Source organism: Calliphora vicina, chromosome 5, assembly GCF_958450345.1.
Source record: "Calliphora vicina chromosome 5, idCalVici1.1, whole genome shotgun sequence".
In the NCBI taxonomy this organism is placed as follows: Eukaryota; Metazoa; Arthropoda; class Insecta; order Diptera; family Calliphoridae; genus Calliphora; species Calliphora vicina.
The window spans coordinates 1021537-1046249 of NC_088784.1; the positions used below are offsets into that span (position 1 = coordinate 1021537).

Sequence of the window (24713 nt, forward strand, 5' to 3'; positions counted from 1 at the left end):
ATGTTTAAAATGGGTCAATCGAATCTTATTTGTCGGGGTATTTAAGATTATTAATTACAATTTCTTTACATAAACACTGCTTTGGATTTTTAGCTGCTAATAGCAGCAACAATAAGAAAAACTCGTGTGGTTGAAAACTAACAATATATTTTCCGGTTGTAGAAGTACATAGCTACATATATTTGGGGATAAGCACATTCAAACAAACATATATTGTGTATAATCATAAGCATGTCATATAAAAATTAAGATCAAAAGTGCAAGTGTAGTACAAATGTAATTATCACATAAATACAACATATTTTACAGTACGAACAAGCAACTACTACTACTACTACTACTAACTAATAATAATATAAAACAACAACAAAAAAATGTCTAAAAATGATACGGTCATTGCCACCATCGTTAAAAGTGACACCGTTAATTCCAAACAAAACAAAAATAACGATAATAAAAAGAAAAATAATAATACACAACTAAATGTTGTTGTTCAAAATACTGTTACATTGAAAAGCAACAAAAACAAAGACGACTGTGGTTTAAGTGAATCTTTTGTGGGCACCAAAACTACTTCTAACACCAAAGTTGGCGAAACTGTGGCTTACAATAATAGCAATGTGTCAGAAGCGAGCAACAACTTTGTGATTATAAATAAATCATTGGATAGCTGTGATACCACCAATGTATGGATGGACTATAAAAAATTAAAAACTTATTTAATATTTAAAGATAAACAACATGAAAAGGTAACATTACTTATTGAGTTCAACAGCATAATTAATTTTAATATGAGACAATTCTAATGAGGAGGTATTATTGAAGAATAAATTTATGGAAGGAGAGAATGCAAATGTTTACCAAAATAAATCTCCGTTTACACATACACGTACATATGTACATATGTATATGAGAAGTACCTTTATTCAGATTTTAGTCTCAAAGATTAATTTAAATTAATACGAGTTGGAGTTGATGAAAAAGGTGTCATTAATTTTCGGTATTCTAATGCATTCCGACTTCTAACATTCGGAAATTTTCAGATCTCCTAATTTTCATTATTTAAACTATTTTACATGTCCTAGTTTCAAATTGCAAAAACTATTTTTTGTTTTTGCTTAAATTTTTGTTTCATAGATTTCATATGAAATTTCAAGCGATACTTTTAAATTTGACCTTAAATCCTTGCTATTGACAATTACGTATTATATCTAATGACATATGTACAAATGTTTGACTTTGTCTTTTTTGAATAGATATTATTACATTTTTAAGGTCTGATGGGAATTGTAGACAAATTGAATTTTAAATTTCTTTAGCTCTTTTCTGTATTATACATAAAGTTCAGTATAATAAAACCAAATTATAATTCGTAGGATTAATTCTTTTGTACATCATACGTATTGAATTCATTTCCTTAAGAGTTCGTTTTGCTTTATAAAATATATTGAATCATACAATTTTTAATCAAATCTATTACAAATTGTCTAGAAAATGTTTATCAATTAATAATTTTGCGATTTATTAGATTTGAATTATCAAAAATTTAAGAATTCAAAGGTTGATTGAATACTATATTTTAAATATTATTTAAAATAATTCGTTAAATTAAAATAGAATAAGATATTTGTTTGGCGCAACATATTGATAAAAGTATTTTTTATATTATCTTTTTAGACAAATCAGATTCCGGAAAATGAACGTAATTACTATTTACGTAAAAAACCAGCATCAGCGGTCGAACGTGCAAAGTTTGTCTGCTACACGTGTGGTGTTGATACACCCTCCTCTCAATTAAGGCTGGTATATTGCTGTCCTAATGCAGAACGAGAACCGTATTATCCGTTTATACAAACAATGACGGCTTACAAAAATGCAAGTCCAATAAGTCCGCAAGGTAAGTAAAAACACAGCATAAAAATGCAATTTTCATACATTCCCAACCAGAAGCATCAATAACCAACTAATAACAAACGTATCTATTAAATTTATAATAATTTTATTTCGTTTCAGGAATGGTTCAAATATGCTTCACTTGTTATGAAAAACACTCTAGTCGTGCAGAGGGAATCCAACATTCAACATTAGTTGTTTCATCTGCAGAAAAGGTAAAACAAAAATAAACAAATGTAAAGGGTGTTTTTAATAGAGTCGGAGAACCTTAAATTAAAATAAAACAGAGCAAAATATACATCCAATTAGCTTTATTTGTTAGATAATTGTATGGCATTAATGTTTGAGGTTTGCTCGTACATGGCGTAAGCTGGAGGTCCAATTTTCACGCACCCTTCGCAATAAATCTGGCTGCATTTTGGCATTAACGCGTCGAATATTCGCTTCCAAGTGCTCGGTCGTTTCTGGTTTATCTTTATATATCCCCATAAATAATAAGGGTGTATGAAAATTAGCCATGTACGCGCTAGCCGCGGCGGTCAAATGTTCAAAATCATATATAAACATTAATACCATACAATTATCTAATTAATAAAGGCAATTGGATGGATATTAAGAACGTTTTTCTCTGTTTTAATTCAATTTAGGATTCTTCACCTCTATAAAAAGCACTCAGGGCATAACATAATTTCATAGAGTAAAATGGCTTTGAATGTTTGAATTGATTTTGTTATTCTTTAAATCACTACTATCCAAATCGCTTGTTTGAAAAAATAAAACCTGATATATATTGTTACGTTTTAACCTTTTCAAAACGTTTGGTTTATTTCCTTTAAATAAACCGGATACTTTTGATTGCAAATAAAAGCCGTTTAGTAGTTTGAAAATTGTAACAACTCTTTATTTATTTAAAATGTACAACAGAATTAAATAGTCACTCAGTGTTTTTTTATACACGTTTATAAATTCGCAGAAATAAATACACACTTTATAATGTACACGAATTTACTTGAAAAACACAACACACTTTAAGGCACTCAGTTGATGTTTATTCGAAAAGCGTCTCTGATAAACTCCCTCACGACTGCAACCTCTGCCACTATTTATAACACTGCATTACCATCTAGAAAGCTCTATTTCTACAATGTTCCTTAACTGAATATTCGAATTCAAACAGCGTTGCCAACTTACGATCAATGGTCAACTGAAAGCTTTTATTTAATAATGCCCACAGATATGTTACAGTTTGCTATTACAGCACTGTTATTATGCTACTTTTAAATCAGCCCTTAAAATCGTTATATTTGAATTCAAGTACAATTTCGTAACAATATATAAAGAAATTTATATGTTTTTCAAGTGAATTTAAACCAAAACTAAAATTACCGATACGTAAATTAATCAATAACCGTCCGCAAAGTATAAGATAATTTGGTACTCATAATGAATTATAACATTTCCAAATCTTTTTCTGAATTGAGAGTAAAATTCAAAAAATAATAGTCATACTCATTACTATCAGTAGTGGGGATTAAAGAAACGAAAAATAATAACAATAACAAAAAAACAAAAAAAAAAAAAACAGGAATTTAAACAGTACTAATGTGAAAGTATTTATATTTATTTTCATTTAAAAGATAAGAAAACACAAAGGTGCCTCATGTAACATGGGGTTATCACATTAACAGCAACAAAACAGACATTGCGGGTTAAAGGTTTATTAAAGGTGGTTTATACTCACTGATATAAATTCAGAAAGTTTTGAAAAACGCCTAGAAATACATACATGTCACATATTAGCGTAGAACGCATAGAAATAAAATATTGTTAGGTGGTACAAACCGGGCCATCCTAATGTGTCGTCTGTATTATAATCTTATCTTTATTTATTTTTAAGTATACAAAATTAATACTACAACGAGGAACTTCTTCTGTTTGTCAGTACAGATTCTAAAACATTTCAAAGTTTGTTTGTTTGTTTGTTTGTTTTATTCACATGTTGACATTGTATATTTGGTCGCTGATAAGAGAGTATCAAAGCATATTAAGAGTTTGTGTAGGCAGATTTATTTCAATGATTATTTGACTGTATGACTTGAGTGTCAAATAAAATATAATTAGCCATCTTACATATTTGCTTTTGTTCGCATATCTGTGTAAGCTGACATATCAATATGTTGGTCAAACAACGGTTTAATTCGAATTTCTTGAACTCTACAACTTAAATAACAATGTTTAAAAATTCCGCAATAAAAATTGAATTTTATTAAACCTTGTACAATGCACAAAAAGCTCCTTAGGGTAAGGTCCTTCGGTAAAATAAACTATTCCTTGTCTTAACAATTATAAATAGGTTTTTATTTACTGTCGAATGACAAGCCACAATAATCGGTCTGTGCGTCCTTAAGTAATAACCAGATTAGAATTACGATTTTGAGATTATTGTGTTGAATTTATTAATTAAAACTAAAAAAAAATGTTGCATCAACAAAATCACAGAAGTGCCAAAAGTGAAAACAAACTTTTTCGTAAATTCGAATTTTTATTCATACCTCCAATTCTTAATATGAATTTTATTTGTAGTTTATTATATAGTTAGTAGCTTTTATTAACCATATAAGAAGGCCCTAATAAGAGTTCGGTTATGTAAATGAAAAATTAATGAAAAAAATAAAAAATTATCCACGAGACAATAAGTGTAACAATGATTATGGAACATGTTATATTGTAATCTTTATATTACACACTGGTTGTTATCGAGTGTTTAATTTCGAAACGATTAAGAAATCTAATTGAACACGATTCAACATTTTGTTATTTTCCCCAATTAAGGTGAAATGATAAGAGTTTTTTTTTTTTTTTTATTTAATTACTTTGTTATCATTGGAGAATATATATGTTTTTGAGCTTTTACATATTTTTGTTTATTGATAAGGATGCAACAATGATTTAGTGCCATTGACCCATTCATACAAATTGGCATGTGTTTTAAATAAGTAGTATATACCTTAGAATGTTGGCGATTTTAATACCTCCATACCATATGTTTTTTGTGAAACGACAAATTCCAACTATAGCTAATGTTTTCATCACTTTGCTCTTGCTTGTTTATTTTCTCTTAGTTGTCGTAAAGTGAATGCATTGAAAATAGGTACATATGTAAATTTAAACACTGGAAGTGATCAGACAAATTACACAGGTCAACAACAAAAAAAAGGCTTCAATAATCACTATATAGATTTGATGCATCATGGTTACCTAAGTAGAAACATTTTTTAATTCTATCTATCCATAGATTTTTTTAAAAAAAATTTTTTTTCTAAAATTTTGAATTTTGTTAGATGTTTCTCCACATAATTTATGATAACTTAAAAAGCGTTAGACCGATATTATCAAACTTAGAAAAGTTCAAATTTACATAACCTTTAATCCGTTTATATATTGCGTTTTAATCGGCTCAGTAGTGTAGTGGTTTAAAAAGACTCCAAAATTTTTTCGATTTTGTTGAACTGTGGAAAATTTTTATGGAAAATTTGTTGAAACGTCGTTTTGTGATTCAATGTACAATATAATACAATACTCAAATTTGTATTATTGTTTGGAATCTGAATTTTATAACGATAGGTCTATAAAAGCAGAGTTTCCGATTAATATGTATGTATTTATCTATGGCAGAGCTGTAAATGAATCATTACTTTTTTGATTTTAATTCAATTTGAATTAGCTAAATTTTGAATTAATTCATTGAATTGAATGAAATTTGAATCAATTCAAACGAATTAGGCAGAAATGAATTTAAATTCATTTCCAATTCAAATGAATTTGTAAAAATGAGTTGCAATTCATTTCCAATTCATTTGAATTGAATTGATTTTGAATTAATTAAAATGAATTAGAAAAAAGAGTCAATTGAAATGACTCAAATTTCATTCAATTAATTTTTGTGTGTGAATGATTCGCGAATTAATTTTCATTTACAGCTCTGATCAATGGTTATAACGACAAAGTTTGAATTTTTTGTTTGAACTGTGAACATTTGAACATGAACATGACAATAATTGAAAGAGTGTAGAATTGGTAAAAAATTCAAAAAGTTCTACAGATAAAGAAACAAATTGTCGGTTACGAGGTGTGAACCATCGTGGCCATCGATATACTTATGTGTATGTACTTTAAACTTAGGCATTAAAAATGTATTATATTACGCATACAATTTGTTAATATGATGACATACATACATTGTATATATGCATATCAAATATGACAAATATGGTGACACATTATTTATTTAATATTTGTTTTTATTTAGCCATCCGAAAATAATTCCAATCATTCGTCCACGCACCAACCTCGGGATATAAAACCTTTAAGAAACAATGATTCACGACCAACGACACCCACACTCCAAGTGGGAGCACCACAACAACAGCAGCCTCAAATTGAAAATGGACATGGCCAATATCCGTAAGAGAAAACCAACGAAAATATTAATGATTTCTTTATTTAAAAACAAAATTCAAATCGTTTACAGATGTTACATATGCAAAACTTTATGCGCTTCCAATAAAATGGAGTGGTTATCCACAAGTGCTGAGCACATGAATTCCCACGCTATGCATTTTCCTTGTCTTAAAGGCAACACAAATTCGAATTCAAATAATAGTAATAATAATGGTCGTGATAACAATATAAGCAGTAGCAGCGGGTCTGCCGTTAATAATGATCCAAATGGTAATCGTGTGTTGGCATGTAAAGATTGCGTAAATCATTTGGCGCGCCAATGGGAAACAATGGATGCAGAACGAGTACCGTTAGAACACAGAAGGTGCGTTGAAAAATCCTAAAAACATTTAGTTTAAACGTAATTTTATTTATGTATGTGTGTTTTCTTTTAATTTAGATATAACATTCCGTCTCCAGTCATTACCTCTTCTTCGCCCAATGGTTCTAGACATGGAGGTTTGAGTATTAATACCCCGCCGTCTACACCATCGGTTTCATCGACACCAGCTACTTCCACGTCAATATATTGCTTTTTATGTGGCTTACATTCTGATTTAACGTTGGCTAGAGTTTTATATGCCAGTAAAGAGGTACTTAAACACAAACTGAATTATTATTTTCAACATCTTTATTATATTAACTAACTAACTAACTAACCTTGTGCTAATTATTTTTAGGGTTCAAGACCATATTTTCCTTTCTTACTAAAACACAGTTCCTTGCCAAATGCTGAACAATTACGGCCAGATTATTCAGCTTATGTTTGTACCTTCTGTTATCATTCTCTATTGAAGCAGTGGCGAAAGTAAGTAAACTATAATTTTTTGCATTTCTTTTTTTAAAATATCACATTTCAATATATGTATGTAACTACATTTGTAACTACATTTGTATATTGTTTATTGCTTTGTTTTCAATTGATATGTATGTTGCATATTTACTTTCAGATATGAATCCCAAAATCCTTCTATAAATGCAGTAGACCGTAAATATAATTGGCACGATTATATTTGTCATTTGTGTGGTATAACCACTTATAGGAAACGAGTTAGAGCTTTGCCAGTCAATGAATTTCCCTTTGTGAAAAATCGAAAAAGTGAAGATGGCCTGCTGTTAGAAAATGGTGAATATGCTGTTGTCTGTTTAGATTGTTATGAAACCTTAAGGTAAATTTTGTTAAACATTTGTGGCATACATATGCATTTATTAAATTTATGTTGTTTTTTAAAGGCAACAAGCTTCACAACATGATCGTTTTGGTGTTCCAATATCTAAGCGTGCATATAATTGGGTACCACAACCCCCACCCCCAGAAGACAGTCCAGATGTGGCGGTCGCGCGTTTACCTTGTGGCGAACGTTCAGACAGAGTTGTATGTCATCCTTGGTTTATTGATTGTAAATATTTAGTATTTCCTTTATTTTCCCTTCTTTCTTTTGTGCGGTTTAGCCAATTAACACTGCCATGAGACCAGTTGCCTCAGCTAAAAAGAACAGTTCACCCAAGCTATACGACAAGTCTAGAGATGGTAAGTGCTTATTCGAATATCATATTTCATAAAAACAAATACAAAATTATAAGCAGTTTATTGAGCAAGACAAATGTTAACTGTTGTGTACTATAAACACAAATACAGAAATTAACACACATTGCTGAAAAAAATCAAGTGGCAATAAATGAATAAATATCAATTGGCTTCACTCACTTAACATTTAGACAAGTGTTCGATAATAATACCAATATGCTTTCGTTGTTGCAATTTTAAGTTGGAAAGCGAGAAAACAAAATATAATGCATACTTACGAGTACATTACATGGTCTTCAACTAAATCGGCTTAGTATATGGTTACAACTACATTTACATAAATACATACATACATATGAACATGTAAAAGAAACAAGAAACACATCAACTGAAAATAATTTAGTTGCTTTCATTTTAAAATTCATTTCTGCTTTTCTACATCCAATTGATATTTAAATAAATGGTGCTGATTTTTAGACTTACATATAACTTTATTAACATGCAAACAAAATGTTTATCAACATTTAGGTAAATCTTTTGAAAGGGACTTATTGACATATCAGATAGAGTACATAACATAGATGACAACTAGATACATAGAGATACGAGTGTTGATTTTGTATTCAAATACTTTGTTTACTAATACATTTTCATAACTTAGGTTTTGGACAACTAGGTTAGGTCTTTGACAGGAGAGTTTTCGATCTATATGTATTAATCTATGATTACGTCTAGTATCTATGTTACCCTATGACTAGATAGGTAACTGAGAGCTAATAACCTAAGTCTGTTGTCAAAAACCTAATTCATGAGAATGTATTGCCATGTATTTTGTCATTTTATCACCTATATGTATGAAAAGAGAGTTTGTTTAATTTTGTTCATGACATTTCTCTCTCCATCCGTTCTATATACATACATATTTATTCTATGGTGCACAGTTTTAAAATTATAAAATGTTTTAAAAATCCTCTTAAACGCCAAACTAGAAAATATATAATCTTTTTTTTTTACAAATGTCAAAATGAAAATATGCAGATTTTGACAATAACAGTAATAGTATTGCATAGGGTGTTAGAATGTACATTTCAGAGCTAGTGTTACAGCAGCCACCCTTATATACACTCTTTCACATTTATTTTCTCTCCCTTTATATTCCGAAATGTGTATACAGTTTATAAAAGTATTTACAAAACACTTTACCATCGCCTTTATACCCCCAAACATGCATAGCTAACAATGCAAACATTATAAAAAAGAAACAGTAACTCTTTCAAACATGGGTACAATATCAAGGAAGAAAACTCGAAACATAAACAGATCATAAAACTACAAATAGCTATTTACATAAATACATACATATTAAAATTAAAGAGAAAAAGTATAACAAACAAACACACCGCCATATAAATTTTCCCTGACTGCAAATACATTGGTAAACATGTTTAAAAACAAGCACGAGTGCTATAATCAGCCGTACCGAATTTTATATTCCCTTTTAACCTAATATAAAGAACAAAAATTTAATAAAAACAATTTTTTGATTTATTGGTTATACCTATGACAATTATTTACCGATTTTGCTTATTTTCAATGACAAAATTCTTGTGAATATCTGATATATTGATATCAATATTAGATCCGTAGGGTACCGGTGGGCCTGGGAAACCATAAATCGACTCCGCTTCTTCTTTATATTGCCGTAAATTAATATTATAGAAACTACAAACGGAATGACAAACATATATAACCCTTACCACAGTAGTGAAGCATATACAAAAAATAAACATTTATATCAAACACATTAACATCAATAATGTAAAGTAGTATTTCGAATTGAATTACTTGGTGTTATCATGTCAACCATGGTAAAAAACACTCAAATCCAAACGCCCCACATACATACGGACATATGTATGTATTGTACATTAGGGTATACATTTTTGATAATAAAAAAAATGGTTTAATAGAAATTTATTTATAACAAATCCGGCCATAAATTTTTTTTAAAATACACATTATTCTAAAGTTTAGAATCTATACATAAAATTATATTCTGTAATGTTGAGTATTTCCAAATTATTTTAATAATAATTACGTTCGGCACTCCGTTTTTTGCTTTTCCATTTTCAGCACACTAACGGCACCAAAAAGATGTTATACCCTTAATATATAAACTACATGCATATATACTAGCTATGTACATGTAAATGAAAGCGTACTTATAGTTTTCATAAGTATTGTACAATTCAGAATGAGAAACCCCCCAAAATAAGTAAAAAATACATTCATTCATACATACATACAGTGGTGGCCATATAATTTAAATATTCGTAGATTCAAGTAATGAATATCCAATTGAAAATATTTAATGCCCGTAATTTCAACAAATAGATATCTACGGTGTTAATTACCCAGCAGATAAATTTACCTAAAAGGTAACTTTACATTAATTTCAAATCAATATCTACGGGTAAAAACAACCAAATATTTTTACTCCGTAAGTAACTGAGCACTGATAGATACCTATTTATTGAAATTACGGGCATAAGTCACTGTTTTGTACCCTTGCGAAATTGCAAACTTTTGCACAATCACAAAGTAGATCCGGATGGATTCACAACTCGCTCGTCATTGTAATTATTTATTAAGGGCAATCAGACTCGTTTTCGTTTTTGGCCTTCGACAATTGTGCGTCTCGTTCTGGCGCGTGTTTGATTTAAGGTTTCGTATAACAGTTTCTGTTCTATGTCGTTTACACAAACCGCGTGGATAAACCCTGGTGTAGACCATAAAAACTCATCGATACTGGTGGAGTACCATTTATAACTCGATGTATGAACTGGTGGAGTACCGTTATCACTCTAGATTTTAATAACAAGGTTTAAGTGTTCCAGCTTCCTATATCTTGGTCGACTGGGGATTTATTTGAATCGACGTGGGATTTGTGAGTAGTTATACTCCGCCAACAAACTTTAAATATAAAAAAATTAACTATCGCTAAAAGACTAAAACTATGTACATTAGGGATATAACTATTGACAATTTTTGCAAATATGCTAATTGGCATAGCATAGTCGTATAGAGTATTAAAAAATACAAAAAACCACGGTATTATTTTTTCGCGGTTGTTAAAAAAGTTCACGCACCAAACGCAATAAAGTTTTTGATTCAATTTTTTTAATTATTTTGAAAAACAATATATTTTATTTTAATAATAACTGCGGACTACTACAAAAGATAATTTTTAAATAAGGGAAGTGTCCCTCACACTTGCAAAAAAAAATTAAATTATTTATATAATTTTTCAAAGAAAAAAAAAATTTGGTTTATTTTAGAAATTGCTGTTGGTGCGCGATTTTCATTACTTATACAACATTGGCCATCATGTGGTGGTATGCCAAAAATATCGCCAAAATTAGTTATATGCCTAATGTACATACATAAAACTTATTGTTGTTGTGTTTGTGTAAAAATTTCAATTTTGCAAGGGTAAAAATGGTTACATTAATTATCGTATTATATGAGTTTTAGAAGAGTCATTGGACGAAAAAAACTCATTATTATTATTTTTTATAAATTATTGGAAAGTCTGCAGACGTCTTAAAAAAGCTAAGAACATTTAAACATTATTAGCCGTAAAACGACAACGCCTTACACCATAGGGCAATTAAAAAAATTATAAACAATGTTAAACGGTCAAAAATTTTAAAAGTTTTAATTATGTGACCAACCCAGTAAATATTGTACTTTAATATTTTTTTATTACTGAATTTTATAATTCCATTTTGTGGTATATATGTAAGTTTCCTTTATTGACCTTTAGATTTAAGAAAATAAAAAACAATTCTATTTCCTTATTAAAATTTAAAAATAAAATGAGTTATAGTTAATATACACATCTGCTCAAAATAATAGATACACCTAATTGGAAAAAATTTAAATGGCGGTAATATTGAAAATTTCCTCGCAAGCGTTAAGAATACATCATATTATTAAAATTTCTATCTGGCAATGTCATGTCAGTCAAAAATCTGGCAACTATTTGCTTTCATGTTGATTTTTAAAAACGAATTTATTTGAATTACAAAAAATTATTTGCTCATAAAAATAGATACACATCAGTAATTTGTAATTTGTTTATATACAATTTTTTTTTTGTGCAATTTTTTGTTCCTATTTACGTGAAACAGTAAGTATAATTTAAATTTTAGCAACAATTTTATAAAAAATAGGACTCTTTTGAAGAAAATGGGACGAAATCATCATTGTACCGAAGATGAGAAAAAAATTGTTCAAACGATGAGAAATCAAGGAAAATCATTACGGGAAATAGCAAAGAGCATAGGAAGATCTTTACATTTTGTCCAAAATGCTTTATCTAAAAAACAAAAAAGAGAAACTCGCGGTAGACCAAAGAAAACCAGTCCAGAAACAGATAGGCGGATCGTCCTTATGGTTAAAAAAGACCCTTTCATATCATCGAAAGCTATTTCTGCGGAGCTATGTAACGAAATCAGTCCACAAACAGTTCGTCGTCGTCTTTTACAAGCTAAATTGCCGGGAAGAATTGCCAGAAAAGTGCCACTAATGCGCCAAAAAAAATATCAAGACAAGATTAGAATTTGCTAAAGAGCACTTACAATGGTCCGGGTGTGAAGGCGAAAAAAAATGGAGAAATATTTTATTGAGCGACGAAACAAAAATAAATTTGTTTGGAAACGACTGCCAAAGAAATGTACGCCGACCAAAAGGAAAAGAATTCCACGTTAAATTTACAAAAAAGACGGTAAAACATGGCGGGGGAAACATAATGGTTTGGGGTTGCTTTTCATGGAATGGTGTTGGTCCGATATTCCGAATAGAAGATACCATGAATGCTAGTGGGTATAGAGACATATTGGAAAACGTAATGCTTCCATATGCATCGGAAAATATGCCATTAATATGGACATTCCAGCAGGACAACGACCCAAAACATAGTTCAAGATTAGTTAAAAACTGGTTCTTGGAGAATAACGTACCTGTTTTAAGCTGGCCCAGCCAATCCCCTGATTTAAACCCAATAGAAAACTTGTGGAGTGAATTAAAGATAAGGCTTTCGAAGGAAGTTTTCAAAAATAAAGACGATTTATGGGAGAAAACGCAAAAAATATGGTACGAGATTCCATTGGAGAAGTGTCAGAACTTGATATCCAGTATGCCCAGAAGAGTGGAGAAAGTTTTACAAAACAAAGGTGGATATACTGGATACTAGCTTTACTTTAATAATAAACTAATTTTTTTAAGATAAAATTTATTAGCTTTTGTTTAATAAGAATTTTTAAAAATGTATCTATTATTATGAGCACCAAATTTTTCGAAATTTAAGAAATTTAATTTACTTTATAATATTTATTATTAATTATGAAATATTTTGTTTTTGTTTTTTACTCTCCTTTTAACTATAAATAAAAATCGACTTAATTTTTTTTATAATTTTACAATATACCATTATTTTTTTTCGTTTTTAAAAAATAAATTTTGGTGTATCTATTATTTTGAGCAGATGTGTAATTTAATTGTGTTTGGCCACCACTGTACATACAAACGAATATACATATTAGGTAGTATTTATATTAGGGGGTTTCGCCAGAAATAATTTTATTTTTCCATTCTTAAAACGAAATATAAGATTCCATGAACCTAACGTTTGAACATCTATTCATATTTTTGGAAAGTTCACTAATTATCTCTTAAAGAGATTTTATGACACAAACAATGTTTGGAAATTTGTTTGAAAGTCAAGAAATTATGTTATGGAATATAAAATAATTAAATGTTTTGCTCAAGATCGGACAAATCACTTCTAAAGAGCTCCAGCGAACGTAATGTGTTGAAAGAAAATAAACAAGATTTTTTGTGGTCCTCCCTAATTTACATGTTAACAAACGTACGACAAACCGTGGTAGTTCGTCTAACTAAGTATTTATGCTACAAAGTCTTTAAGCATTTGCAAAAACGTAAATGGCGAAAGATAACCACTAATTCAGAGTGGTTGAAAGCAGTTGGATGAATAAAAATATTTTATGTAAGAGGATATGGTAACCATTGAATTTATGCTTATTGCATCCACAAACATTTTGTTAAACACGTACTAATACATACTTACCGACATCCATACATACATGTGTATACAGTCATCTAAAATTTAATAGCCCGTAAAGACACAAATTTGATGTACAGATCCCAGACATATTATGTATCTTCCTAGAAAATTATATACATATACATCCCAGCAGTTCTAGGAGACAGTACCGAACTAGTGATTTTACCCATCATTTAGGGTTACTTCAATAGCCACGTGACTAGTCATTTTAACACGGGCATGTCCTAGGCAGGGGGTCAATTGTCTCTTTTTGATTACAATGGGACTGTCTAATAGCTGGTCCAAAGTAGGCAACGCATTGGATTCACAAACTGGTTACATAGCGTCAGTTACATTGCTAGCTTTGTAACTGGTTACTTGATCAGCTACTTGACTAGTTATTTTAACACGTGCATGTCCTAAGCAGGGGGTCAAATGACCCTTTTGATTACAATGTGACTATCGGATAGCTGATCGAAGGTAGTCAACGCTTCTGGTGGGTAAAATAAACTGCAGTACAAAAAAAAGTTTAAAGTGACTTCACCATAGGTTACTAAGACACACTAAAGTGACTATTGACTTCATGCTATGTTACATACGATATCCGTATACTTAAGCAAAAATAAAAATAAACTATGAGAATTATATTAACACAATTTGTAAAAAAAACAGTTTGTACGAATTACTCACAAAACGTTTAAAGTGACTACACTCAAGATTACTTAGAGACACTTAAGTGACAATTGTCTTCACGCTAGATTACTTGGGATGCATAAAGTAACCAATTGTCTTCTCTCTGCACTACAAAGTGCACACACGTGTCAAATGACCAAAATATATAAAATGGAGTCAGCCAAGTGATAAAACATTTGTGACAATTACTGTCTTTAAGGGATACATTGACTACTTGCTTAACTGCTGGGATATGTATGTATGTCTAAAAATTAAGTAACAAAAATTAATATGTCACAAAAAAACTAGTGGTTTTGAAAATGTGCCAAAATGCCCCAAAATTCATTTGTAAAAAGAGCAGTTTGGCATTATTTCATGCAAAATATTTTAACGAATCAATTTTATTGAAACCCGATTCTTTAGTAAAAACTGAAAATTAATCATAAAACGTTAAATGTTCGAATGTGTTTTCATATCGCACATTTTTTACCAAAATTTCAAAAGTACTTAATTTTAAACGTTTATTCTTCAGTAAAATCGGTCCCGTTAGCTAGGAAATTGCTTAACAAGTGTTATTATATAAACTTTTAGCAAAAGAACATGTAAGAGAGCTATATTCGGCTGTGCCGAATCTTATATACCCAAATCAAATCACCAAATTATACTTTTAAAATAAAAAATTTAAATATTTTTATGTAAACAAAATTTAAATTTTTCTTCCAGTTGTTTAATTTTTTTTTTTAATTTTGAAATTTTTTTTTTTTTATTTCTGAAAACAATTTTTTTGGTGAAAAAATCGGGTAAAAAAAATATTTTTCCGATTTTGACCCATTGTAGGTCCAACTTATATACATCGTTGCAAAGGTCTTTGAAATATCTATCATTAGATATCCATATTGTCTATATTAATGACTTAGTAATCCAGATATAGGTCAAAAATATGTAAACAAATCGAGGTTGTCCATTTTGCAACCGAGTCGGAAGAATTTCGGAGATATTGATGTATGAATCGTGTATGTAAGTTATTTGGGGGCTTCGGAAAGTTGATTTCAACAGACAGACGGACATGGTTTAATCGACTCCGCTATCTATAACGATCCAGAATATATATACAGTGGTGGCCACCAATTTAAGACAAATACTTGAATTTTTTTCATCAACTGAATTTTAAGTGCGATAGCGCCAAAATAAAAGGACCTCTAAGGGTATGAAATTTATTATTAATGTTTCTAGTTTCTGAAAAATATTTGGAAAAATCGGTAAAACATATATGGACAAAGATATGTGGAAATACGTTGACCCACCTCAGCGAACATCCGCTGTTAATAACATGATATGACCGAAACTAATGGAACTAAAAATAAGAAATTTGGTCCGAATATTTTATAATAATAAAAATATAATGATATAAATGTGAGAAAATATGTTTATTTAAAAAAAAAAATTGTTGGTCAAGTTGTTGAAAATTTGTATGTGTTCGTGTGAATATGTTTGAATTGACACAGTCGAATAAAACACACTTGTGTGTTAAAACAGACCTCATGCATACATATTTGTGGAAATATTTGAAAAAATAATTGACAATCACGTGGAATTTAGCAAACAATTTTTGTCTTAAATTCCTGGCCACCACTGTATATTGTGGTGTCGCAAACGGAATGATAAACTTATATATACTTATATATACAACAGATTTGCGAATAGGAATAAAGGTCTTGAAATTACAATTTTTGCAAATTTGTAAAACTCCAAAGGGTTGACAATGGTTTTGCTATGACCATTGAGAATTTTCTAGTGACCCTCGCATGTGAGCGTGTCTTATTTGGTGGTGTGAAGTAAATACTACAACCACATTGCCACAATGTCAGTGAATGTTTTATGCTTTTAAACATATTTATTTTATAGTTTGGTTGGGTTTTTGGTCTGATGACTAAACAGTGAATTTCTCTTACTTACATATACGTACTTGTTAGGGGTAAGTTAAAAAGAGACAGGCATCAAAACATTACATCTATGTGCCTTTCTTCATAGTTTTTTTTTTTTAATATTTTCTGCCAAAAAATGCAATACGGTGGCAAAAGACATAAACAAGAAAATGGATGGGAACCCGTAATATTTATAAGGTGTATTTAATAGGGCCTTCTATTCTATAAATGAAATATTGCAAGTGAGGAACGAAATTAAAAAATAAACTTTTAAAAAATGTAAATTCAAAAAAGGTATTTTTAAAACATTTAATCTTAATATGGTATTTTCTAAAAAGTATGGAGGATCAAAAAGTAAAAAAATCGTATAGCAGAAAATCAATTTACGGACATTTCTAAGATCTAAAATCAAATCCTATCTTGCGCAAAAAAAGTAAAAAAAAAATGTTATCACCTAAATTTTTTGGAGTAAGTCGAAAATGAGAAATATGTAGATGACAAAAATTTAACGATTTTAAAATATCGATTACCTAAATAAAAGCATATGGGGATTCCATATCATCATACGTGACATTTGTACGCCTATAGAGTGGAATAGGTTTTGCAAAAATATGAGTATCTGAAAAATAATTTGGTCTATATGTTCCATTCAGAGGCTACTATATTTTAAAATAATAAAAAGTTCTTTCGAATCATTGTTGTCCAAAATATCGAGTGAAATAAGAGTACATAAATAAAGGTACATGTAGAAATATGCGAAAATTTTCGAATTGTGAGAGGCGTTATGTTTTCTTTTAATTTCTTACACTAAACGAAATATTTTTCCTTTACAATCCGTCATATCTATATAAATAAAAATCAAATGTCGTTCGTTGGTAATTGCATCAGTAGAGAACGGCCGGACCGATTTAAATATTTAAATATTTTTTTTAAATGTTCGCAATACATAGTCCACAAAAGTTTTTACATAAATAAAATTTGTCCACTTCCACTAATACGCCCACTTATTAAAAACATCTGCAAAATACATCGGTCTGTGATCAATCATATTTCTGACCAAAATTCGATTTTTTATATAAAAACTCAAAATATCTAAATTCGCTAATAACTTGGCCAATAAGCGTTTAATCAAGAAAAAGAGCTCGATCTGTGATCACTCATATATCTGACCAAAATTCGATTTTTTATATAAAAACTCAAAATATCTAAATTCACTAATAACTTGGCCAATAAGCGTTGAATTAAGAAAAGGAGTTCGATCCGTGATCACTCATATTTCTGACCAAAATTCAATTTTTTATATAAAAACTCAAAATATCTAAATTCGCTAATAACTTGGCCAATAAGCGTTGAATCAAGAAAAGGAGTTCGATGTGATCACTCATATTTCTGACCAAAATTCGATTTTTTATATAAAAACTCATAATATCTAAATTCGCTAATAACTTGGCCAATAAGCGTTGAATTAAGAAAAGGAGTTCGATCTGTGATCACTCATATTTCTGACCAAAATTCGATTTTTTATATAAAAACTCAAAATATCTAAATTCACTAATAACTTGGCCAATAAGCGTTGAATTAAGAAAAGGAGTTCGATCCGTGATCACTCATATTTCTGACCAAAATTCAATTTTTTATATAAAAACTCAAAATATCTAAATTCGCTAATAACTTGGCCAATAAGCGTTGAATCAAGAAAAGGAGTTCGATGTGATCACTCATATATCTGACCAAAATTCGATTTTTTATATAAAAACAAAAATTATCTAAATTCACTAATAACTTGGCCAATAAGCGTTGAATTAAGAAAAGGAGTTCGATCCGTGATCACTCATATTTCTGACCAAAATTCAATTTTTTATATAAAAACTCAAAATATCTAAATTCGCTAATAACTTGGCCAATAAGCGTTTAATCAAGAAAAGCAGCTCGATCTGTGATCACTCATATTTGTGACCAAAAATCGATTTTTTATATAAAAACTCAAAATATCTAAATTCGCTAATAACTTGGCCAATAAGCGTTTAATCAAGAAACGCAGCTCGATCTGTGATCACTCATATTTCTGACCAAAATTCGATTTTTTATATAAAAACTCAAAAAATCTAAATTCGCTAATAACTTGCGCCAATAAGCGTTTCGCCAATAAGCGTTTAATCAAGAAAAGGAGTTCGATCTGTGATCACTCATATTTCTGACCAAAAATATATTTTTTATATAAAAACAAAAAATATCTAAATTCGCTAATAACTTGGCCAATAAGCGTTGAATCAAGAAAAGGAGTTCGATCGGTGATCACTCATATTTCTGACCAAAAATCGATTTTTTATATAAAAACTCAAAATATCTAAATTCGCTAATAACTTGGCCAATAAGCGTTGAATTAAGAAAAGGAGTTCGATCTGTGATCACTCATAATTCTGGCCAAAATTCGATTTTTTATATAAAAGCTCAAAATATCTAAATTCGCTAATAACTTGGCCAATAAGCGTTTAATCAAGAAAAGGAGCTCGATCTGTGATCACTCATATTTCTAGCCAAAAATCGATTTTTTATATAAAAACTTAAAATATCTAAATTCGCTAATAACTTGGCCAATAAGCGTTTAATCAAGAAAAGGAGTTCGATCTGTAATCACTCATATTTCTGACCAAAATTCGATTTTTTATATAAAAACTCAAAAAATCTAAATTCGCTAATAACTTGGCCAATAAGCGTTGAATCAAGAAAAGGAGTTCGATCTGTGATCACTCATATTTCTGACCAAAATTCGATTTTTTATATAAAAACTCAAAATATCTAAATTCGCTAATAACTTGGCCAATAAGCGTTTAATCAAGAAAAAGAGCTCGATCTGTGATCACTCATATATCTGACCAAAATTCGATTTTTTATATAAAAACAAAAATTATCTAAATTCGCTAATAACTTGGCCAATAAGCGTTGAATCAAGAAAAGGAGTTCGATCCGTGATCACTCATATTTCTGACCAAAATTCGATTTTTTATATAAAAACTCAAAATATCTAAATTCACTAATAACTTGGCCAATAAGCGTTTAATCAAGAAAAGGATCTCGATCTGTGATCACTCATATTTCTGACCAAAAATATATTTTTTATATAAAAACAAAAAATATCTAAATTCGCTAATAACTTGGCCAATAAGCGTTTAATCAAGAAACGCAGCTCGATCTGTGATCACTCATATTTCTGACCAAAATTCGATTTTTTTTATATAAAAACTCAAAATATCTAAATTCGCTAATAACTTGGCCAATAAGCGTTTAATCAAGAAAAGCAGCTCGATCTGTGATCACTCATATTTCTGACCAAAATTCGATTTTTTATATAAAAACTCAAAATATCTAAATTCGCTAATAACTTGGCCAATAAGCGTTGAATCAAGAAAAGGAGTTCGATCTGTGATCACTCATATTTCTGACCAAAATTCGATTTTTTATATAAAAACTCAAAATATCTAAATTCGCTAATAACTTGGCCAATAAGCGTTTAATCAAGAAAAGCAGCTCGATCTGTGATCACTCATATTTGTGACCAAAAATTGATTTTTTATATAAAAACTCAAAAAATCTAAATTCGCTAATAACTTGGCGAAAGAATCAAGAAAAGGAGTTCGATCTGTGATCACTCATATTTCTGACCAAAATTCGATTTTTTATATAAAAACTCAAAATATCTAAATTCGCTAATAACTTGGCGAAAGAATCAAGAAAAGGAGTTCGATCTGTGATCACTCATATTTCTGACCAAAATTCGATTTTTTATATAAAAACTCAAAATATCTAAATTCGCTAATAACTTGGCCAATAAGCGTTGAATCAAGAAAAGGAGTTCGATCCGTGATCACTCATATTTCTGACCAAAATTCAATTTTTTATATAAAAACTCAAAAAATATATAAATTCGCTAATAACTTGGCCAATAAGCGTTGAATCAAGAAAAGGAGTTCGATCCGTGATCACTCATATTTCTGACCAAAATTCGATTTTTTATATAAAAGCTCAAAATATCTAAATTCGCTAATAACTTGGCCAATAAGCGTTGAATCAAGAAAAGGAGTTCGATCGGTGATCACTCATATTTCTGAGCAAAATTCGATTTTTTTTATATAAAAACTCAAAATATCTAAATTCGCTAATAACTTGGCCAATAAGCGTTTAATCAAGAAAAGCAGCTCGATCTGTGATCACTCATATTTCTGAACAAAATTCGATTTTTTATATAAAAACTCAAAATATCTAAATTCGCTAATAACTTGGCCAATAAGCGTTGAATCAAGAAAAGGAGTTCGATCCGTGATCACTCATATTTCTGACCAAAATTCGATTTTTTATATAAAAGCTCAAAATATCTAAATTCGCTAATAACTTGGCCAATAAGCGTTGAATTAAGAAAAGGAGTTCGATCTGTGATCACTCATATTTCTGACCAAAATTCGATTTTTTTTATATAAAAACTCAAAATATCTAAATTCGCTAATAACTTGGCCAATAAGCGTTGAATCAAGAAAAGGAGTTCGATCGGTGATCACTCATATTTCTGACCAACATTCGATTTTTTATATAAAAACTCAAAATATCTAAATTCGCTAATAACTTGGCCAATAAGCGTTTAATCAAGAAAAGCAGCTCGATCTGTGATCACTCATATTTGTGACCAAAAATTGATTTTTTATATAAAAACTCAAAAAATCTAAATTCGCTAATAACTTGGCGAAAGAATCAAGAAAAGGAGTTCGATCTGTGATCACTCATATTTCTGACCAAAATTCGATTTTTTATATAAAAACTCAAAATATCTAAATTCGCTAATAACTTGGCCAATAAGCGTTGAATCAAGAAAAGGAGTTCGATGTGATCACTCATATTTCTGACCAAAAATCGATTTTTTATATAAAAGCTCAAAATATCTAAATTCGCTAATAACTTGGCCAATAAGCGTTTAATCAAGAAAAGGAGTTCGATCTGTGATCACTCATATTTCTGACCAAAAATATATTTTTTATATAAAAACAAAAATATCTAAATTCGCTAATAACTTGGCCAATAAGCGTTTAATCAAGAAAAGGAGTTCGATCGGTGATCACTCATATTTCTGACCAAAAATCGATTTTTTATATAAAAACTCAAAATATCTAAATTCGCTAATAACTTGGCCAATAAGCGTTGAATTAAGAAAAGGAGTTCGATCTGTGATCACTCATAATTCTGACCAAAATTAAATTTTTTATATAAAAACTCAAAATATCTAAATTCGCTAATAACTTGGCCAATAAGCGTTGAATCAAGAAAAGGAGTTCGATCCGTGATCACTCATATTTCTGACCAAAATTCGATTTTTTATATAAAAACTCAAAATATCTAAATTCGCTAATAACTTGGCCAATAAGCGTTTAATCAAGAAAAGCAGCTCGATCTGTGATCACTCATATTTCTGAACAAAATTCGATTTTTTATATAAAAACTCAAAATATCTAAATTCACTAATAACTTGGCCAATAAGCGTTGAATTAAGAAAAGGAGTTCGATCCGTGATCACTCATATTTCTGACCAAAATTCAATTTTTTATATAAAAACTCAAAATATCTAAATTCGCTAATAACTTGGCCAATAAGCGTTGAATCAAGAAAAGGAGTTCGATCCGTGATCACTCATATTTCTGACCAAAATTCGATTTTTTATATAAAAGCTCAAAATATCTAAATTCGCTAATAACTTGGCCAATAAGCGTTGAATCAAGAAAAGGAGTTCGATCGGTGATCACTCATATTTCTGACCAAAAATCGATTTTTTATATAAAAACTCAAAATATCTAAATTCGCTAATAACTTGGCCAATAAGCGTTGAATTAAGAAAAGGAGTTCGATCTGTGATCACTCATATTTCTGACCAACATTCGATTTTTTATATAAAAACTCAAAATATCTAAATTCGCTAATAACTTGGCCAATAAGCGTTGAATCAAGAAAAGGAGTTCGATCTGTGATCACTCATATTTCTGACCAAAATTCGATTTTTTATATAAAAACTCAAAATATCTAAATTCGCTAATAACTTGGCCAATAAGCGTTTAATCAAGAAAAGCAGCTCGATCTGTGATCACTCATATTTGTGACCAAAAATTGATTTTTTATATAAAAACTCAAAAAATCTAAATTCGCTAATAACTTGGCGAAAGAATCAAGAAAAGGAGTTCGATCTGTGATCACTCATATTTCTGACCAAAATTCGATTTTTTATATAAAAACTCAAAATATCTAAATTCGCTAATAACTTGGCCAATAAGCGTTGAATCAAGAAAAGGAGTTCGATGTGATCACTCATATTTCTGACCAAAAATCGATTTTTTATATATAAGCTCAAAATATCTAAATTCGCTAATAACTTGGCCAATAAGCGTTTAATCAAGAAAAGGAGTTCGATCTGTGATCACTCATATTTCTGACCAAAAATATATTTTTTATATAAAAACAAAAATATCTAAATTCGCTAATAACTTGGCCAATAAGCGTTGAATCAAGAAAAGGAGTTCGATCGGTGATCACTCATATTTCTGACCAAAAATCGATTTTTTATATAAAAACTCAAAATATCTAAATTCGCTAATAACTTGGCCAATAAGCGTTGAATTAAGAAAAGGAGTTCGATCTGTGATCACTCATATTTCTGAGCAAAATTCGATTTTTTTATATAAAAACTCAAAATATCTAAATCCTCTAATAACTTGGCCAATAAGCGTTTAATCAAGAAAAGGAGCTTGATCTGTGATCACTCATATTTCTGAACAAAGATCGATTTTTTATAAAAAAAACTCAAAATATCTAAATTCGCTAATAACTTGGCCAATAAGCGTTTAATCAAGAAAAGGAGCTCGATCTGTGATCACTCATATTTCTAGCCAAAAATCGATTTTTTATATAAAAACTAAAAATATCTAAATTCGCTAATAACTTGGCCAATGAGCGTTGTATCAAGAAAAGGAGTTCGATCTGTGATCACTCATATTTCTGACCAAAATTCGATTTTTTATATAAAAACTCAAAATATCTAAATTCACTAATAACTTGGCCAATAAGTGTTGAATTAAGAAAAGGAGTTCGATCCGTGATCACTCATATTTCTGACCAAAATTCGATTTTTTATATAAAAACTCAAAATATCTAAATTCGCTAATAACTTGGCCAATAAGCGTTGTATCAAGAAAAGGAGTTCGATCTGTGATCACTCATATTTCTGACCAAAATTCGATTTTTTATATAAAAACTCAAAATATCTAAATTCGCTAATAAGAATCAAGAAAAGGAGTTCGATCTGTGATCACTCATATTTCTGACCAAAATTCGATTTTTTATATAAAATCTCAAAATATCTAAATTCGCTAATAAAAAAGAAAATGAGCTCGATCTGTGATCACTCATATTTCTGACCAAAAATATATTTTTTATATAAAAACAAAAAATATCTAAATTCGCTAATAACTTGGCCAATAAGCGTTTAATCAAGAAAAAGAGCTCGATTTGTGATCACTCGTATTTCTGACCAAAATTCGATTTTTTATATAAAAACTCCAAATATCTAAATTCGCTAATAACTTGGCCAATAAGCGTTGTATCAAGAAAAGGAGTTCGATCCGTGATCACTCATATTTCTGACCAAAATTCGATTTTTTATATTAAAACTCAAAATATCTAAATTCGCTAATAACTTGGCCAATAAGCGATGAATCAAGAAAAAGAGCTCGATCTGTGATGACTCATTTTTCAGACCAAAATTCGATTACTTATATAAAAACTCAAAATATGTACATTGATTTACATGTATTCTTTTGTTGCAAGACTTAGGTTTTTGACAACAAACTTAGGTTATTTTTCTTTCAGTAGCGCTTCTATGTATATTTTATTCTATGTCCTATATGAATAAAAATTATCATTCAATAGTTCGTGTTTTTTTTTAAACTATTTTTTCCCATTTTTTAAACCGCTTCTTAAAATTCACAATCGAACACAATATCGTACGTGACATACCGTACGTGACAGATTTTTCTCT

The 24713-nt window shown here is 29.6% G+C and overlaps 1 protein-coding gene across 9 annotated transcripts in view; it reads left to right on the plus strand.

The window, feature by feature from the left end:
• Positions 1-24713, plus strand: part of px (plexus) — a 52281-nt gene that overhangs the window by 7994 nt on the left and 19574 nt on the right. For 8 of the 9 annotated variants that reach the window (XM_065514389.1, XM_065514390.1, XM_065514393.1 and 5 more), the window contains 9 exons: positions 1678-1897; positions 2014-2108; positions 6203-6357; positions 6425-6718; positions 6794-6986; positions 7074-7201; positions 7344-7562; positions 7627-7768; positions 7846-7924. In XM_065514389.1, coding sequence (XP_065370461.1) covers positions 1678-1897; positions 2014-2108; positions 6203-6357; positions 6425-6718; positions 6794-6986; positions 7074-7201; positions 7344-7562; positions 7627-7768; positions 7846-7924 — 1525 coding nt within the window. Of the gene's footprint in view, positions 1-350; positions 750-1677; positions 1898-2013; positions 2109-6202; positions 6358-6424; positions 6719-6793; positions 6987-7073; positions 7202-7343; positions 7563-7626; positions 7769-7845; positions 7925-24713 lie in introns of those variants that run through there. The other variant, XM_065514398.1, reaches the window with a different exon arrangement.